The 21,308-nt window shown below is 40.9% G+C and overlaps 1 protein-coding gene across 9 annotated transcripts in view; it reads left to right on the plus strand.

The window, feature by feature from the left end:
* The window catches only part of KCNMA1 (potassium calcium-activated channel subfamily M alpha 1), a 410,790-nt gene that overhangs the window by 315,436 nt on the left and 74,046 nt on the right, over positions 1–21,308 (plus strand). For all 9 annotated transcript variants that reach the window (XM_030568831.1, XM_030568832.1, XM_030568835.1 and 6 more), the window contains 3 exons: positions 912–1,005; positions 16,371–16,494; positions 21,000–21,224. In XM_030568831.1, the coding sequence (XP_030424691.1) occupies positions 912–1,005; positions 16,371–16,494; positions 21,000–21,224 (443 nt within the window). The remainder of the gene's footprint in view (positions 1–911; positions 1,006–16,370; positions 16,495–20,999; positions 21,225–21,308) is intronic.

The raw sequence follows: 21,308 nt of genomic DNA on the forward strand, positions 1-21,308 counted from the left end.
ATAATACTTATGTGTGCTAATTATCAAGTACAGTATCTGTCCTTTAAACAGTATTGATGAAGGTTAATATTAACACATAACTTATTAGAAAACTGTGCTTGTTTAAAGTGAATAGTATTATGTTATAGGTAATCCACTAATGTACACTTTATAGTAATCACAAGTGATTTTATATTTGGAAAATGATCTTCCATTTAAAATGCACTCTGTCCTCATTAAAAGATCCTTTGTTATAACACACCCTCTGTTATACAGGTACTATCCCCCACTTCCATTCAACCATGCTCTGCTCATTCCTGTTATAACAGCTCCCCATTGTGAGAAAGGTGGAGTGATGAGGTCTGAGTTGTGCTGGAGATCTGTGCACAATTGCAGGCAATGTTCACAATCCTGACTAACTGAAACATTAAACATCAAGGCATTGAATATTTTACATCTCTTCATGAAGATTCTGTTGTCTGGCATATGAGATGCAAGAACCAATTTGTATCTGGTTCATTAGCAAAAGCAGGCTGGCAGCTATTATGTTGGTATTTCAAATAGTACTTTATCTTTCTGTGTATATAGCAGAGCACTAATTCTACTCTTCAGTAGCACAGATTAATTGATAATAACTCAGAGAATAACATAAATGCTGTTCCCTCCCACTTTTTTTGTTTTTAAAGTATGAAACCAATTTGAACTTCTGTGTTCAAAACCCTGGTTTTCTTCCCTTCTCCAGCTCCTCCTCCTCCAAACCAATCTCTTTGACTAACATATTTGATTTTTTTTTTTAACTGTTGGGCCTAAAAAGTTAGTAATGAAGTATCAGTGCGTGAATGGACGTTGAGTGTGTGTTCTTTGCTATGTCACTTGTATTTCGTATAGCGCTTAAAGGGGTCCTTAATCTCATGAGTTGCCTCTATTTCCAGTTGAAGATGAACATCCGTCGACACTGTCACCCAAAAAAAAGCAGCGAAATGGAGGCATGAGAAATTCACCCAACTCCTCGCCCAAACTGATGAGGTAAGACTGCAAGAAACTCATATCTTTATCTTCTTTCCTTCCTCTACACCTCCCCCTCCTCAAAAAGGGAGGGGGGAGAAAAAGATTGTTAGATGGTTTCTGAAAGGCTGAAGTATTTATTCTGTCAGCTTGTCAGCAGTTAATGATAGAGCTGAAAAAAATTCTGTCATGAAAAACAGTTTGAAAAGCTGTTTGAAAAATACATAGGCTTTAAAGTCTTAGCTGTCACCCTGTCCTGTCCATGTGTAGTTCTTAAACAGCAGTGGCACTAATGATAGCACTAACCAATCAGAGGAACTCATGTGGTTAGTTTGCCTTAGGCAATTCTCTTTTTGTTGGAATCCCTCTGAGTACTGTTTTCTGTACTTAAGGCCATATGTGAGATGTATCATCACAATCAAAAATGAACCTGAATATTACCTTCCTTTTATCCTGTCGATTGAAATCAAATTTCTGTTAATTGATTTTGACTGATTAAAAAAAGTCTAATAATCCATGTACTTGCCAAAGCAAAGTTCAAAACTAATGCAATTTTACTCAGGCTGAAAGCAATATTAATTATGAAATACAGGGATTTTTTTTAAGACTAGTACCTACTCTGAAAGTGGATGATTAAAACATCTTCTGGTTGTTAATGAAATGTCCCTGCTGTTGCTGGACATATAGTATTTTACAATAAGGGAACCCTCAGATATTTAAGTGATTTCTTTCCAATTTCCCTTTAAGCAAAGGTTCTCTGGAACTGGGATTGCAATTGGGACATTGTACTATATTAAAGCAATATAGCACTTGTATTCTACTTCTTTCTCTGCCTTACCCTTCTCCTGTTGTAGTCAATGGGTGCAGGATCAGGCATGCATCACTTAGCACCTTTCTCTGCTTACTGGAATCAGCCATGTTCCTTTAACAGCTATGGATGTAGCCAGATGATTTTCCCCTCTCTACTTCAATCAGTGCAGTGGGAATTTCCTTAGCCAATTCAATAAGCATCCTTTTTCTGTTTATTGTTCCTACAATCTAGGGCATATTCAAGGGCATAACTTCTTTAAGTCTTCATCTGTGTTTAGACTGCAGGACCAAAAGTGAGATTGATTCGCTGAAGAAAATGCACCCAGCTGTGTCTTTTTTTCCCCCCATTGACCATCTATTTCTGTTAAATGTATCGTTAAAAGTTCTCTGCCTTCCTGGTAGCTCAGCCTTGCCTATGTGACACTGATTTACATGCTTGTTTACAGTTTCTGAGGAAGAATAAAATGAGCATACTGCCAAGCTTCTCATTTTTATGATGCCAGTTGTCATGTTAGCATCATTTTCAATTTACTCACCTTTGGGTAATCTTCTTATCTGGCACTAATAGTTTTATCTGTTTAAAGTTTGAAAAATGTGGGAGCTTCCCCCTTCAGCCCCTAAATTTGGGGAAGTAAAACTTTTTTTTTATTTTTTAAAAGAGAGCTGAAACATTTGTAGCTGAGTGCACTGTCCCTGTTTGCTATGTAAAGTATGCCTCATTTCTTTGATCTTGAGTAATAATAATTCTGGGGAGTTATACTGTTTTCATATGCTTCAAAGCTGTGTCAAAGTTTTGCTGCTTAAGGGTACTTCTTTATTCTACTGGCTCTTGGGTACTGAGATGACAGGTCCTCTGTACTAGGTGCAGGCTTTTTCAAGTCATAGCCTTCAGCAAAACATCAAATTACCAAATACAGGGTAACATACTTCTACACAAATGCCTTTCCTGTAGATATATTATACCATATATATTAAATACTTTAGTGTTACACGGTGCATTTTATGTGCAATAGAAAGTGATGGTTTGAGGTAGCCTTAGGGGTACTTTTTTTCCACAAGCAGAAAAAGCTAGTGTATACCCTATCAAGTATGGTTTTTACAGGACTTTCTGCCCGAAGGCCTTTGTAAATAAGTAATGATCAACAGATTGGCTGTGGGTTTTTGAAAAGCATGCCTGTGTCAGTTTGCATGATGGGGGGAAATTTTCAAAGTGGAGCCTGCTTTCATTGCCTGCTGAAGAGGGACTGAGGGAGAATAGTCATCCCAAGCTCGAGCTGTCTGCTCAGTAGCACATTAGAATTGCTAAATGTGGGTCGAGCAATGAGTGGAGAACTTGCCAAGCCTCTGAATCCGGACTTTGTTTTCTTTCTCCTCTGTCTTGCTGCTGAATTGACTTACCCACCCTATGCCCCCCACCCTCACCTCTTTCCCATACCCCTTAGCCTCTCCTCTTTATATGTCAGGAACATAGTAGCAGACTGAATTGTAGCTCAGAGCTCTTAAACCCAATAAAATGGAATGAATCGGAATAAATATCTGTTTTTCTTGCAAGCTGTATAGTGGTCAGATCCTCCTCTATGCACAGCAAGTTAGGCTCCATTGCCTATTATTTTAATACTTTCGTGATTGAAATTGAAATTTCTTGACTGCCCCCCTACAAAGTCCTTGGCTAATATCAATTAGAAGTATACAATGTTTCTTCCTAAGTGAAAGCACTGTGATGTTCAAAGCTGATACTTTTAAAATATTTTCTCCTAAGTTTTGATGAAAACTACTTTGACAGGGCAGATAGGACCCACACTGGCCACAAGGTGGTTGAAGAGAGCCTGTGGTTCCCTGCCCAGCTGAACCTGCAGACAGTGTCATACATGGAGAAGTGAGTTAAAAGGAGGAGACCCAGCCCAGGATGGACCAGGAAGGAGAGCAGAGTTGTGTTGCTTCCTCGGTGAGAGAATCCTGGTTCCAGCCAAGAGCTTAAGACAGCTTGCTACCTAGACGAGCCATTTTGTGAATAGGACAAGTAGGCCCAGGAAGATGGACAAGAAGGGACTAGCCACATGGAGACAACCCTGGAGCAGAAGGGCACGCTCTGACTGCCAAATCCCCAGCTGACCTAGATTTTTAATTATCTGTTTTCCTTTTTGTTTTGGACTCTTAACACCCCAGACAGTGTAGGACTCCAGTGTGCCTTAACCAGACCGTGGCTGTGGTCCTATGAGTGCTTACATCCAACTGTCAGGGCTCCCAGCATGGAAATCATGCCTTCAAGTCCATGGAGCAAGGGTACTTGGATGAACCAGTTACATTGCATAAGCCAGCTCTTTTTCAGTTAACCGACTAGTCCATAAGTCATTCCTGCTGTGCTGGGGATGAATGGCTGGAAGTATTGAGCATATGGAGTGGGAAGAGTATGCACAAAATTCCATCTGAGAACTTAATCATAGCTCTATAGAGTCACTTCCTGCTCAACATTACAGGTAACATAGGTCCCAAAATTCTACAGCAATACTGCGTTTCTGCTGTACAGAGGGCAAACCAGTGGAAGCTCATGCAAGGAAGAGGTCACTGTGCTTCCCTGTGTGTCATGGGCAAAATACCCACGATAGCTCTTTCCACTGAAGCACAAAGGATAAGAAGGGATGTGTCGTGAGCATGGCCAGCAGGTGCATAAGCAGAGAGCTTTGGGCAGTTCAACTAATTCTTAATTTGAAGTGAACCTAAGCTCAGATGTTTTTGAGGTTCACCCGGCACTATGCAAATCCATATTACATAATATGCTGCAGAACACAAAGACTCTAAAACTCTATTTTTACAATGGAAGAAGCAAACTAAATTATTAGCTGAAGTAAATCATTACAAAATTTGCAAATGTCTTGTGGATACTAGAAATGTTTTAGATGTATATGCTGAGATTCAGGAAAGTGAATATTATGCCAACATTATGCTAGTGCAGATCCAGTGAAAGTCAGTGGAGTCACACTGATATAAAACTGGAGGTTTGTGGTGGCAAATCAGGAACAGAATACCTGTATTATAACTCTGGGCATATACACTAATAGTCTAGGTAAACATTTAGACAATAAAATGAAAAACGCATATTGAGCCAGATCCTAAGCTGCTGTAAATTGGCAGTTCAAAACAAAACAAAACAAAAACACCAGAAGAACAAACTCTAAAAGGGAAGAGAAAAGGCTTCTTATAGAGACTTATCCTAGACATGGAAAGACCTCCTATGACGCCACCTCAGAATATGAAAAGGGAGAGTGACGGGGAGGAAAAGGAAAGGAAGGAAACAATATACAGCAGAGTAACAGTCACATAAGGCATATCGGGTTTTCCTTTTCATGAGACGTTTGCAGGAAGAAAATGTGGAAACATTTGGTGCCCTCAGATCATTAAGAGACATACATTCACCTGCTCATCATCTCAGGGTCTCTTTTTTTTGTTGCATGTCACTGGTGAATGGCATGTTAAATGTGACCAGACTGTCTCACCCACTGTATGTGGTAACCAAGCTGGTCGAAAAGTAGGCCCCCTGGATTCAAGGGTGACCAGTCAAAATTTTGAAAAGTCCTGGACCCAAACCAGCAAGCCACTTAAACAGTTGACAGGATCCAAGTCCTCACTTAATGATTTGATAACTGCTGCTGCATGAGTGGAATGCACTGAGTAGCAGAAAATGTCAACCCAGCTGAGTCAAGCTATCTATTAATGTAAGAACAAATGGCATGTGACAAGGCCCAAGGGGCCTGAAGAGCAAACAAATAGTTTGTCCCTGTCCACTCTGAACTGAGTGGTATTCTTGACACAGGCCTCTGGACAAGTAGCATACTCAGCAAAGGGTCATTATCATTAGTGTCCCTGATCATATAATAATCAGAGGCATCAGGAAGCTGAGTTTTCACTTGGTTACCAAGGAGAATTTCATAAGCCTTGAGGATTTTTCTTGATCCAAGATCCAGAAAAATACCCAGACAAACAGTAAACTTGTTCAGAGACTGTCAAGGTCCAGCAAAGTGACACGGAAAAGTCAACTTTTCTACTGGGCTTCCAAAAACCTAGTGGGCCTGTTTATCTGATAAAAATAAATAGGAAAACATCCACAGTCTATTTTAATGAAAAGACATATGTTAATCTAGGCATAATATGGGCAGTGGCTGTACAACATCCCCATCACCGCTTCTCAGCGTCCGTCCCCCCTGCTATGTCTACACAACAAGTTAAGGGTGTGATTCCCCTGCTTACATACATGTACCTGTGCTAGCTCTCATCGAGCTAGGGCAAGTATAAATAGCAGTGTAGCCATAGTAACATGAGTAATGGCAGCAGCAGCATGGCTTAGCCAGGCTGAATACATACCCATGGTGAGTACAGTCTCACTATGGCTAAGCTGTGCCTCTGCTGCTGCTGCTGCTGCCAGGGCTATAGTGCTATTTATACTTGCACTCTCTTGATGAGAGCTAGCATGAGTATGTATGTGTGAGCAGGGGAATTGCACCCATAGCTTGTTGTGTAGACGTAACCTCTTACACACACATTCTGTTCTACCAGTGCTATTCAGTGTTGACCTGCATTATCCCTGCCATTCCAGTTGAGATGCTTAGTTATTTGTGTCTGTACCATATAAAGCAGTAGTGGGGTTTTATGGAGACACCTGTCAATTAAGAACTAGTGAAATGAGTTTACTCATCTTTACCTTGTGACTTAAGTTAGACATGAATACCAGGTCTGCAGAGGTGAAAGCTTACTGTGTTAACCATAATAATGGCTTACATTTATATAATGCCTTTCATCTTTAAGAATCCCAAAGCACTTTATAAACTTTGCAAGTACTGTAGTGTGTGTGCAAGAATCACTTGACACTGCACTAATATGCAAGCCATCTCTAAGGTGCTACTCAGCAGTTGTTTAACAGCATAAACCAACTCCATGCAACCATTTAGGAATCCATTATATTAAAAGGTAGCAACAGTTGTAGTGTAGGTTTTAGGCTGTCCAATGACATTAAAACCTCCATGTTGTCTAGACCTGCTCTTAGCAAAGTTAAATGACAGTAGTTTAAATAGTAGGTAACATTCTATTCTAGACCTCCAACTTTTGCTACAGTTGGGGAACCTGCACTAATGATGTTTACAAACTGTGGGAATAAGAAAGTGTCAGATTTTACCCAGAGTTTTGTGACATCTTGCACAAATTTATCTGAGTTTAGAGAAGGGCTTTCAGGAAGAATTAGGAGAGTCTGCCAGCAGAGAAAACAAGCAACTTCTTTTACAATGTACAGGCTAACCCTGACTACATTAAGGACAAGGCAAAAGAATGTTGGAAGGAAAAGAGTAAATTCTTTAAACCAGGTGAACAGAAGGAAATTTTTTCTTTCACCAATGACTTGGAGAAAAATAAGTCTCTAAAAGTTGTGACTTTTACCTTGAGATGTGAAACGTATAATTCATTTAGGTGGAAAAGACTACCTCATCTTCTTAGCTGCTGGTTTATTTTTCACAGATTGCTTTGTCAGGTATTTTCCACCATCCCCAATTCCTCCCCACCCCTAAATTCTTAAATCCTAGGTGTGCAGCTTGATAGAATCTAAATGAAAAATGCTAAAAACTAAGGACACACTTTCTGGCCCCCACACACTCTTATTTGATTTGCTTATATGCAAGAATGAGAACAAGTGACCATTTCAGAACTTTTCTGTGTGGGAATTTGAGGAGTATACTTTGAGCAGCTCTTTACATACCCAAGGTGTTCCAATTGGAAAATACATTTACTCAGCAGATTCCTAAAAGAAGGTACTCTGGGTTTACACCAGGTTCCTTAGTAGTCATAATAAATTAACCCTTTGGAAAGGCTTCTTAAAGTAGAATATTGCAGTATTAGGCAACAGAGATACTAGCAATATTTTAGATGGAGGTGGAGGAAATTCGTACTAGTTCTCAGAGGTAAACCTCAGCCAGAACATATATTACATGATCAACTACTTGTCCAATGGTGATCACAAGACATTGGGTACCACCGGCTGTATTAGTTAAGTTCTTGCCATAGTAGTTTCAGGACGATAGTGCAAGAAGAGTGGGACTATAGACTCCATTGGCAATGATTTTGAATATGAAAAGAAAGAGATTCATTGAATATATTCCGGTAGGTTTTCTTTCTGTTACTGTGCCATTTTTTCCCCTGTAAAGCTTCTTTCAGCTGTGCACTAAATCTGTAGAAATTCCATTGCTGATTAACTTGTGAAAGTAAAGGTCAGCTAAAGAGTGTCATTAGCGTAACACACACATTGGTAACAAATTCTCATTACAACTTAATGCCATCCACACAGACTGCAGAGGGTCATAGGGAATGGCTAATGGTAGCGGACAAATGTTGGGTGTATTAGTCACAAAACATTTGCTGAATTCCACCAGAGTGGCGTGACAACCTTCACAGCTAGTCCCAGTGAGCTGCAGTAGTCAGTGGAGTTTGCCTGTGACAAGCCGTCACTCTATCTTGGTAGAGCTTTATAGCACCAGTCAAAGCAGTCAGGGAAGATTGAAGTGACAGAGGCCCACTGAGTAAATAGTGAAACATGCAGCACATCATGAAATATTCAACCCGAGTGTAAAAGCTCTAAATGCTTTTTCAATTATTAGCACCTGCACTGGCTGCATACATCTAACACTAACAGCATGTTAATTGCCACCATTTGTTAGGGTGGTTGTAAAAGACATTTGAAAGGCAAGAGACATTTTGCAGTGCACGTTTGCTTGGCATCTTATCCTTCACAAACCATTCCCTTCCCCCTTTTAAAAAAAAGTACATTCATGTATGAAAACTGAAAACCACTGGTAAAGGGCACAAGGTGGTTTCCAAACCTTTCAGTCTCTAGGGGGGACTGTCATTCATGTCTTACCAAAATACAGGTCATCGGTTACCCAGGGAAAGATGTATTTCCAGACTTATGCATACCTAGTGAAGCTAAAAGGTCTACTGCTGTTGGGAGAGTTTTGCCATTGATTCAGTATGGGTAGGATTGTTCTTTAGATGAGACTAGAAAGGAGCTCCATCCATAGACAAAGATTTACATAGCACAGCTTCAGTCTCATCACTGAGATAGCCACTATAGGCTGAATAGTGCCCTTGTTCCTTCTGCCTGGCTGCTATGGGAGATCCATCATGGATCCATGGGAGTCTATGGCCCTGATATAAAGAATCATGACAGATAGCAAGAGGTTTGACATGAAGGTGAGAAAATCCAGGGAAATACTGTTAATTAAAGAGACAGCAATTTTCACCCTTCTTTTTCTTTTTTAAAATTATTTTTATTTCATTTCCACATGTATTCCAAAGTTGAAAACACCAATTGAATATGTTTGGAGTGGTTATAAATGTCTACAACTAAAGCAGTACTCTTTAAAATATAATGCTGGCTCCCTTGCAGCAGGTTTGCTGGAAAAGGGATTTGTGGTTTTGCTTTAGGCTGTTGTCTTCAAGGCATGCTTTTTTGGTTTGTTGCTGTAGCATGGCATTTAGTGTCATTTCCAAGTTTAATTGATGATAAGTGGCATTATATGTTCCGCAAAAGCTTGAAAAGATTGTGTTTGTTCTTCATTTTTAGTCATGCACACATAATTTTTGCCATAAGAACTAGAGAAGCTATTTATAAACTGGAGACTATAGATGTGAGAAACTTGACTTTGTTGTTTTTCTAACATGTACTGTAGGTGCCTGTATTCTCAGTGCAGGACTGACCAAATCCCTTTGGTCATTGCTGGCATTAAAAGGCCAAATTCTTTGGATATCAAGTTTAAAACAGACCCTTTTAAATTGATAGATGATTTCCACCACATGTAATGGGAATTTTTTAGTGCCTTTGTAAGCTGCTGACTTCACAGACTTGAGCAGCGCAATGGCCACAGCACTAATGCAAGGTTCTTCACACTAATCTTCTTTTGCGATTCCAAGCTTACCTTGGCACAGTCAGGTTTAAGGGTGACAGGATGGAAGTCTCCAAGAACACTCAATGTGTGACTTAGTAGCTAAGAACAATAATTGCAATGTTTTTGTAATGTGGGTTGTAATGGGAATTGGGTATTCAAACCCCACAGGTAGCTTTGAAAATCTCAGCTTGTGTGTGTCTGTCTGTAAAATGCCTTAATTAATTAGTATTTGTAAAGCAGGTTGAGATCCCCAGCTTAAAGGAGCTGTATACGTCCAAAGTAACAGTAGTAGTATTTAATTAATACACTATTTCATAAAGTTGTCGTGGTCCAAAGAAAAATTAGTTCATACATCTAAATAGTTGGAACCCTATTCTGTACTTAAATGCATGTGCTCATGTCCAAGGGCAGAGTACGACCTGAGTTCTAAACAATTCTTGAACTACTATAGAAATCTTCAGGTAATGCTTTATTTAGGACGAAGAGACAAATTATAAGAGATGGGAAATGGAAGTACACACAATTAGATACAGATTTCCAAACAGAAGGTATATCAGAAGCCATTGTTGTTAGAGTTTGCCAAGATAACTTTTACTTTCTGCCAGTTTCCGTTCTCACATGCACTTCCCATGAGAGTTGTACAATGGTATCAGCTGGCATATGTTAGCCATTTGTTAATAAATGGTAATATTAGACTTTAAGACAATTATACTCCAATTTATTATATCTGTTTTTTTTCCCTATTGGGTCGCTCATTATCACAGGTTGAAAAGATTAAATTAGAGAAACAAAGTACCTGATTGTGGTGTAAATAAGTGCATTTGTAGTTACAGAATTATACATTCCCCAAAAGCTTCATTAACACAGAGTTTTAAGATTGGCCAGCACTGCCTTGTACCTCCCAGAATATTGAATGTACTTATACTTAAACCTGTGAAAACCATAAAACAGGAAGTTAAGATGCACACCAGCCCACCTCACAACCTTAACTCTGCCCCCAGGAGGTGGCAAGATCTTCAGGGGATATACTGTAGGTATGTTTCAGCCAGGGCAGCCCTAAAATACAGCAGACATGAGGAATGACTAAATAAAATGAGCCATTTTATATAACAGGTTGAGGGCCACAGAATCATATTCTTTCATTTGTCTGCATGTATTCCAATTGCCTTTCACTATGTTAGGGATAGTGGCATTGACTTGGTGAAAGGATTACTTGGAGCTGATCACCACCGCTCACATGACTGTATGAGGAGAGGTGCAAGTGCACCCAGAAATCATGAACCCCTTGTGGCTGGGCTGAGTTATATGAGTTGTGCACATAGACGAGCATGACGGTCTGTTCTTGACGTGAGGATTTGTAGCAATCTGGTAGCAATCATGATAGTGCACTGGAGAGCAGAGGAAGTGCAGCAGATGTTCCTGAGAGAATCCTTAGGATAAGGGCCATACAGTGGTAATATCTAGCAGCTCTGGGTTGATTTGTACATAGTAGGTGAAGTGGTTGAATACAGGCCAGGTATAGCCAAGTGAAGTATGCTCTAAATGCAATTTTTGCCATAGAACACAGTCTGACAGATTCTCCTATTGTATCCACATGCTGTGTCCCTGCACTTTCCCATATCCTCTGGAAGGATAGAATGCTACAGTGTCTGTCATGGGTGGGCTGGGGTATCATTAAAAGAGAGGAAAATTAAGGTTGTGGGATGATGCTAGTATATACTTTAACTCTATATATCCTAGTTTTAAGAGTTGCATTTGATGTTCTGGAAGCAGGAACTGGTGGTCAACCTCAGCTCTGCAGTAACCAGGGTTGTGAATTTCCCTTGTTTTTTGAGGAGGTGATTGTAGTTAAGTGGCACCGATGGAGAGGCACATGGAGGCTTCCTGGGAACACCTCACTGCTACTCAACTACTAGCTTTGTCTTTCTCCTGACTCCTCCAGACCCTCAGTCTGGGAGGGAGGCTCCATACTCCATTTCAGGGGCTAGGGTAAGGGAAGGAGCTCTGCAGAATCCTCCACATCATGAGAGATTTGCAAAGGAATTAAGTGGTTCATTTGTCTCCATGGGTTGTTTTCAAATCAATCAGAACACCCCATGGAGATTAATTCAACCTGACACAGTCGCTCTGCTCTGAGAGTTGTGAACTGACCCATTCATCTCAATGGGTATTCTTCCCCCTGTTGTGGATTACTAGTTTTCAAGACAATCTCGCTATGCACATGGCTTTAGAGTAATTTGAATATTAAAAGCAGCTCCTTAGTTGGGGAGAGGGCTGTATCTGATTACAAGTAAGGGGTTCTTCACCATGGCTAGGGCCCCCTAAGTGCTACAGTAATACAAACAATAAAAAATGGCATAATACCCAATCAGAGAGTGTAGCAGGGTAGTCACCCGCTCCTGCCCTGAAGGGCTTAAAACAGCCCTGGGAGAGGGCTGTGGCAGGGAAAGCTAGGCCAATTGGGGAAACAGCCTCAGCTGTGGCCATGCCCCAAACAGACCTAACTGGCCCTATAAAGGCTAGGGAAGCCAGCAGCAGAGGCAGTCTCTCTCTAGCTGTAGAGGGAGATGGACCTGGCTGTAGGGACCTGAGCAGAGTGCCTGAGTGGAGCAGGTCTGGGGAAAGGCAGAGGAGCTGGGGAGGCTCTAGCCTGGAAATCCCCAGGCTGCGGCCTAGCAGAAGGCCAATGGGTACTGGAGGTTTCAGGGGGCAGCCCATGGGTGGGAAGAGGAAGCAGGTCCAAACCCTCCTTGCCAGTGATGAGTGGTTTATACTGCAGTCTGCCCTGGGAATGAGGGCTAGCTGGTGACTGGCAGTAGCCCATGACTGAGGCAAGGCAGGGATAGAGGGTTGGGGTTTCCCCTGGGTGGGGAGACCCTGAGACTGGGGGGGGGTATTGCCAGGGGGCAGCGCCCAAAGACAAAGGGCACTGGGTCCTGAGAGGGATATGGGGGCCAAGCGGCAGCAGGACACCGGCCTGCAGAGGGCACTCCAGAGGGTTGGTGAGCTAATTCCCTTGGATGACCAGCAGGAGGTGCTGCAGGGGTGAGTCCTGCACATTTACAGAGAGCAAAACCATAACCACAACCACAACCACATGCCTTAATTGCCCAGTTACATACTGCAAATAGCAAAAGGCCTATTCTAAGTCAACAGCCTATTGGCTGAAATATATTTACATAAGGTTTTAATCAAACAATTATCAATAACAAATAAATCCATAAAAATCCAAGACTGTTAGCAGATAATTCACAAACAGAAAAAGGGGCTACGTTCCTCAGGTAAATTGTTTACTATGAGTAATTCATTTAGCTCTAGTTGTAAGTTTCTATCATGAACTCATATGAATGCTCTTGTACGAGGCCAGGCTCTAGCTAGCAAAGCATGTAAGTAAGCGCTGAACTGAAGGCATCTGCTTAAGTGGTTTACTGAATCAAGGCCTTCAAATTTTGAATAAAAGCTTAAGAGGGCTATGTAGCCCCAGACCTGAAAGCAGAGAAGAAAAATTAATTGGAAAATAAAATGAAGTAATTTTTAGCAACCATTTTACTTTTGTTTCTTAATGAGTATGAAGGGAAATGTATACATCACAGCCTTAATGTACCTAATTATTTGAAAGAAACCATATTAAGTGTGGGGGAAAGATTACATTAGTGACTTCTGCTTTTATGTCAGCGATGTGCTAGGAAGGGCTCATGGGGAATCACTTGTTAAAATTCCACAACGACTGTGAAGGAAGGCTTGGGAGATTTCCTAACTGATGATGATAGCCTCTCCCACTATGGACACTGTTAAACCATCTGCAATAGAGATGACTTATCATTGGAATTCATAAAAGTACTTCTGAAGACCCAATCCTTTGCCTTTGCAAAGGATACAGTGGAACCAAATGCCAGGTATCTTTGCCAAGCAGGGTGTTTCCTGGGCTGGTATTCACCCCACTCTACTGTCTTACCAATTACACAAGTTCTGCAGCTATTGATATATTTTGTATTTCCATCTACAAAATCTCAGGATTGTTGTGCTCCTCTTGGACAAAGTGCAGATTACAAAGCCCGTAATGAGACGCAAGATAGCTGGGGACAAAGCACCATGAATTGAGGGGATCATGCTGTGGTACAAACTTCCAGAAGAGATTAGATGAATCCACAGTCTGACCACCTTTAGGAAATTCTGCACAACATTCCTACTTGATACAGCTTTTACACCATAAGAAGAATGGCACTCACAGCATCAACCACCCCTTGCTAACCCCACATTCCTCCTCTCTCCCCTATCCCAAAAGTGAGACCCTACCCTTTCTATAACTTGAAAGGGGGCAGAGCCAGTCTCCATGAAGACCAGTAGGGACATCCCTGCTGCCAATCTGATTAATATGGAAGGCACTCCTCAGATATTATTGTGCTGAGTGACAGTACAAATCCATGCACGTGATTAATGTTTTTTCAGGTGAAGTTCACCAACTACACATGTGTTTCCCACATGGTGAACTGCTTCCCTCCTTGGGAGAGAGCATGAAAGTACTTTGTTTTAAACGGGTAGCCAAATGAGTAGATTCTCCAGTCCTGCTCACTCTCTCTGTGGGTCTGTGCTTGCGAAATGAATAGGAATATTGCCAGGGACTTCAGTGGGGGCACAATCAGGCGCTGTAAACATTATGTGTTATTGTCACAGAGTGTGAGGGGTCTGGCCCTGCACCCCCTTCCTGGGACTAACAGTGACTCTCAGCCAGCCAGTAACAAAGAAGATTTATTAGACAACAGGAATGCAGGTTACAGCAGAGCTTGTCGGCACAGCCAGGAGCCCTCAATCTGGTCCTTCTGGAGGTTCAGGAACCTTAGTCCTCAGCTAGGGACTCCCTGAATTCCAACCACCCAGCCCAAAACCGAAACTGAACTAACTCCCCTCCAGCCGGCCCCTCCCTTTTCCTTCCTTTGTCCAGCTTCCCGGGCAAAAGGTGCTGACACACCGATTGGGGTGACGGGCGTGAGTGAGTGAGTGATACCTCGCCCCCTACCTGTCTCAGGTTACAGGCTTAGGTCCTGTCCCTCCCCTAAAGTCCTCCCTGGCTCTCTCATCCCCCACACAGACAGTCCCTACTCCATCACAGTTATCCCTGTTACGTAGGACTGATCGCTGCCAAAGCGAGTAAGTTTTATAGAAGCCACCTTCAGGCACCTATTTGTGAGCATGTTTAGCATAGTATCATATTATGCTGGTTATGCAATTCAGGGAGAGTTAACTTGTGCTTATACACTGTCAGAATTTTGCCTGTATAGACTATTCTAGAGGCAGAGCCTTACTATAGTCTGTTGGTTCAAAGAAATTAAAAGCCGTTCTAAATTTTCAAATATGGTGTTCTATGTAGAAGCTGTAAAATAATAATAATGTGTGTGCATCTATGTCTTGCACAAAACATGCAGTCATGTGCATGGACCAATATTTCTGAGCACATTTAGCTCATTTCCTTGGCATGACAGTGCAGGCTTTTTCTGTGCAACAAATATGCAGGCACTTTTTTTTTTCTCAAGGGCACAACTTGGACAACTACATTTGAATATCTGGCCTTTCACATTACTAATTTCTTCCTCTGAAATGAAAACTCATTCCTGGAGCTTCATGACAGAAAGTTCTGTGCAAAACGTGGGGAACATGCGGGCTTTCTTAGACAAAACTCTTCCCTGTTTGTTTTTATGTTCAGTTCCCCCTGTGTCTTGTAGAGGCTATACTGATTCTAATGATGCCATATGATGCTATCATGAAGACTGCTCTTATTTAGCATCTTGTAGTGTCCTTGATAGCTCACTCACCCTCTTCTCTCAATAATTTTTTCAGCAAATAAATTGTGTGTGTGTGTGTGTGTGTGTGTGTGTGTGTGTGTGTGTGTGTATGCAAGTGCATACACAATTATATTTGTTGGAGGGCAGTTAATTAAAATGTCTCTTATTTCTGGCTCCTTTGAGAAGCCCTGGGTTTTAAAATCCTGCTGCAGAAACACGTAGGTTACCACAGATACAGTTGTCACAGAAAATGGACACTGTTGTTTAGTATTAAAATCATGTATTCCAGATGTGGGCATTTGTTAGTCAGTCTACTCTAAAATGACATACTGCTGAATCTTTAAAGGACTTCAGTTTGGGAAAGCAAAATATGATTGGGCAAATTGCTAAAATATTTAAAGTGCAGCCTGTTAAAGCTTTTACTGTGAAGAGCATCACGTCAGAAGTTGTATGTGGTAAAAGCAAGTAATTGGCTTTCCATACTTCTGCCAGTCAGTCAGCATGGAGCTCTGTTCCGATCCCTTCTACTTCATTGCAGATGCTAATAGCAACTCTTTTGATATTATTTTTTGGAGGAATTGGGATCTGGAAGAAAGAATATTTATGAACATGAATGTGACAAACCATTTTAAAATCAACTGAAAAGCTTATTGAAAATCTTCCAGGCCCCAACCCAACATTTTAAAAACATTTTTTCTTATTTTATTAGCTTTTTTCCCCTAAGACAGATGTGTTGAAAACATCTGTTTAAACGTAAATAAATTTCATTTTTGACTTTTATCCCTGTTTGGAGATAGCTCTTAGGATATTTTCCCATCCATAATTCATAATATTTTCCACTTACATTATCTGTGACTTGTCTTTTTTTCCCTAGGCATGACCCCTTGTTAATTCCCGGCAATGAGCAGATTGACAACATGGATGCCAGTGTGAAAAAATATGACTCCACGGGGATGTTTCATTGGTGTCCAGGAAAGGACATTGAAAAGGTCATATTGGTGGGTGCCGTAAAAGAATGTCTTACAAAGTTCCATCCAAAGAGAGCCCATTTAGACAATAGGAATGTGAGATGTTTAATGGGTTAAAATAGTTATCTATATCATTTAAAAAACCATTGGTCTGAATTCAGAAATGCAATATGGATGGATTTTGAGCCATTATTCTGGCAAACCCTGATGGGTATATTAGCCTATAACCCTACATACTTCACTGAAAATTGGCCCCAAATCCTGAGACTACATTTTCATATGGGTTAATGGGACTACTCAGAAGCTGAAAATTGTACATGTGCTTCAGATCTTTGTAGGATCAGCGCTATGGTGACCATTCACCATGTACCATTCATCTCTTTGAAACAAGGTGCTAATGCATTATTCCTTATTAGTCAGTGGGAATTTTCCCCTGTTTAAATGTATCGCTTGGTTTTCAACATGTTAAAGCACTCAAACAAGCCTGAGTAAATGGTACTGCTATTCTACCCATAGTGTACTGGGTCTAATGTGTATTCATTTCATTTGTTAAAGTGGGAGGGCCATCAAACTGACTCAAGTAATTAAAAATAATAAGGCCTATCACAATGTGTTACATTCAGTGAAAGTTTGTGCTGTTTGTGTTCATGTACTCATACCTAAGAGTAACAAGTAACTAACTCCAGATCTCAAACACAAAACTGATGATATATGAAATGAGTTCCCTGGTGAATCTTCACTTTGTCGCAGTTTATAAAGCTTTTCTTGAGATCGCTGTCTTCGTTTTCCCTATGCTATTGCATAGTGTAACCAATAATGGTGACAGCCCTGGTTTATTCTAACGATCAGGGCATAAAAGGTTGTTTCCTGTGCTCCTCAGGGGTTGCTATAATAACCATGACATTGTTTGGAACTGCAATATTGGCATTTAAACAGTCAATAAACTAGTCAATTGCAGTGACTAAATTGTTATCCAGAGTTTGGTCTGAACATTTTAAATTAATATTCATTCCAGGGTGTTCAGTAGGCCATGAGGGGCAACCTTACTGTCCATTACTTCATAACACAGAGGGATCACTATACATTGCACTATAACGGAGGGAGACAGAGATCAGCTGTAATATTTTAAATATTTTTAACAGATCAGTCAGGGATGACCTTAACATGTTCTTCTACTGTGAAAAGTGTTTCTATACAAATGGTATTGTGGGGTTTCCTCATTCATCATTTCCTCCTGACTCCATATCAGTTTTTCTCTGCAAGTAAATAGATGTGGGTTTTTCCCCAATAACTGTCTGCTCTGTAAACTCAACCTGAGATCTACAAATTTCGCTGAGTTCTTTCTTGTTCTATGCATCATCACCAGTGATAAAGATCCTGTGAGCAAAAGGCTGCCCTCACTTACACCTGTCCACTGTCCACAAATTATGTCTATTCGCACATCGGTGCAACCTTACTGCATAAGTGCAAGTAAGGGCATAATTTGAAGATGATTGGGTTGCACAGATTGTCCTATAATTGGAAGTTGTTTAAACAATTGTGTTGGTGATGCTTGAACCAGAAAGTAATTCACTTCTCTGCCCCAGAATTGTGTTGGCTGTGCAGGGCTGACAGCAGTATAAGGCATTTGTCATTCAAGTAAGCAGACATGACTTTGAACCTGCCTAGGGATTAGGTTTGTCAAGTGGGAAAGTGCCATTTTTACATACTTATCTTTCAGTTAAGAACCATAGTTTGCATTCAGTCTTGTAAGGTCCCGATTCAGCAAAGCACTTATGCACGTGCATGGGACTACTCATGTTGCTTTAAGTTAAGTGCATGCTTAAATGTTTGCAGTATCAAAGCCAAGGTGCTCAGCATCTTGCAGGATTGAGTCCTTGAATATTTTTAATGCGAAAGCCCCATTCTGCTCTCAGTTACATGAAAATTAATGGAGTTGTAGCAGTGCAACTGAAAGCAGAATATGTTGTGTTTTTTTTTAAACTGACGAGAAACCTTTTGGCCAAAACTGCTCTATAGTGAGTACCTCTGCAGCATATTCTACATTTGCATTCCATGCAGTCTGTGTAAAGAATAAGCATCAGGGAGCCACAGCTAGTGAAAATGTTTACTCTATGGATTAACAAAAAGAAAAATTTACTGTTTGCTAGCTTCAATAAATGTGCTGCTTTGAACATAAGAATGGCCATACTGAGTCAGACTCATGGTCTGTCTAGTCCATCCTATCTTCCAAGAGTGGACAGTATCAGAGGCTTTAGAGGGAATGAACAGAACAGACTGGACAGTTTGAGTGATCCATCCCCTGTCGTCCAGTCCCAGCTTCTGACAGTCAGAGGTTTAGGGACCCAGGGCGTGGAGTTGCATACCTGACCATCTTGGCTAATAACCATTGATGGAACTATCCTCCATTAAAGGTTTTTATTCATCGATTCTTCACAGCTCATAGCTACGTTTTGTTGAATATCCACCTCACTGGCATCATAATTTTAATGCACATAGGATGATATCCATTAGTGGAATGCAACAGCACCAAGACTGGATCCATATATGAAAGACATCATCAGCTAATGACTTTACTTAATGGTCATCTGAATATGTGAGCTGCCTTCAAGACTGACTGGGATTACAGCACAAATTTAACCTCTGTCATTGAGATAAGCAGATAATTCTGAACACCATTTAGATGTGCTTCATCAGATTCTTCCTTCCGTCCCCTCACTTGCTCTTGTCAGTGAAAAGTCACTATTAGTCAAGTTCTTGCACCATGGCTATTTCTGACTTCCAGAAGAATCCTCTGGTGTAAACTAAGCACAGAGGCTACTCCAATTTACACTAAGGATGGTGCTGTGGCAGCTTGTCCAAAGACATAGGGGAGATCTTTGAGTCCTCCCTTGAGGTGCATCAAGCACAGCTCAGTCACAGGCTCAGATCCTGGTCTATAGTCTTAAAACATTTACACACACAAAAATCTGTAAATCTACAAGAACGGCTCAAAACATTTGGGGCCTGATTCTCATTTACACTAAGGCTCCTTACGTTGCTGGGTAAAGGAATGTGCAAGAGGCTGAAAATATATATCATTAGCTCAAACCCATCAACACTGCTATGAAATGGCAGTGAGCTGGAAAAGCATTCTGGGTTTTGACATTCTCATTGTGCTACAGGAGGTTTAGAATGACTCCTGGCAGTCCAAGAAAAACACTTTGGACCAGGGAATATTTTACTTATGCCAGCTGTAAACCTTGGAAGCAAACAGAAAACTCTGGGTGTGGACAAATAGAATCCTTTTCTATATACTTTTGTAGCCAGAGTTGTTGGAAGTGTTTCCCCACATTTAGGGGGATCTGATTCTGCTCTCACACCAGTGTCAGTCAGGAGTTAGTGGATTAAAGTCAGTGGAGTCAGAGTGATGTAAGTATAACCAATGAGAGAGGAGACTCAGACCTTTACCCTCCAGACCTTATTGTGTTTGAGTTGTGGTTTGTTTCCCACACTCCCTCCATTTATACCCTCAATCTCCCGTTGTGGACACATTATCCTGAATATAGTCACTTTATTCTTTTTCAGGTTGACCACTGTTTGCTTCTTAACTGGTTGTATTTTACCATTCATAACTATTCTTCTTACTCCTCATACTAGAACATAAAGCTTTGCTGTGCTAGAGCAGTGCAGATTTGAATACCAAAGTTAAGCCATCGGTATCCCGAACAGGTCCCTTTGCACCAAAATGAGCGTGGCAGAAAGATACATTCTTCCATGCTTCTCATTAGGATAGAACCTCCCTCATCCCCCCAGTCTGCCTTTTCTCTTAGTTTTTAGTCCCTAGTTCACCATACAGTATAGTGTCCTGAACTCTGAAATAAATCCACCATCAAATCACCAAATGCATGATGGGGGAAATTTAGCCCTCAGCTAAATCCAGAGTAACTCCAATCAGTAGAGTGCTACAGGTTTATACCAACATATCTAGGCCCAGAATTTGATAATATATGTCTGTATTATACTGTCTGGGCTTGTCTACCCTAAAAATGCTACAGCAGCATAGTTGTAGCACTTCAGTGTAAGCACTGTTTACGCCCATTGGAGAGATTCTCTCATTGACGCAGGTAATCCACTTCTGTGAGCGGCAGTAGCTAGGTTGATGGAAGAATTCTTCCATTGACCCAGCACTTTTTACATGGGGACTTAGGTCAGCTTAACTATGCCACTCAGGGGTGTGGCATAGTTTACATTGGTCACATCTTTGACTGACGTAGTTAAACCGACCTAAGTTTCTGGTGTAGACCAGGCCTCTGCCTGTGAACTGCAAGCTCCTGGTGGCAAGGATCATGTTTCCCTCTGTCTATACAGTACTGACCACACTCCGTGCAAGATAAATAATAAATATAATAATGAATTACTAATCTCATCCTGCTTCACTATGCATGAATGATATTGACAGGAAAGTACATTTTTCTTGGTTTAGAATTCAGTTTATGATTTATGCTTCTTTTTGCTTTATCTCCTCCTTCCCTTACTGTTTTTTTTCCCCCCAGACCCGGAGTGAAGCAGCGATGACAGTTTTAAGTGGTCATGTGGTCGTTTGCATATTTGGGGATGCTAAGTCTGCATTGATTGGAGTAAGAAATCTAGTGATGCCATTACGAGCCAGCAACTTTCACTACCATGAACTCAAGCACATTGTGTTTGTGGGTTCACTTGAATATCTGAAAAGGGAATGGGAGACACTACATAACTTCCCCAAGGTTTCAATCTTGCCTGTAAGTCCAAAGCCACGATATTGATACTTTTTTTTTTTTTTTACTTAAAGACACCAACTGGACAGATATGTATTGACTTTGATC

Source organism: Gopherus evgoodei, chromosome 7, assembly GCF_007399415.2.
Source record: "Gopherus evgoodei ecotype Sinaloan lineage chromosome 7, rGopEvg1_v1.p, whole genome shotgun sequence".
Lineage (NCBI taxonomy): Eukaryota > Metazoa > Chordata > Testudines > Testudinidae > Gopherus > Gopherus evgoodei.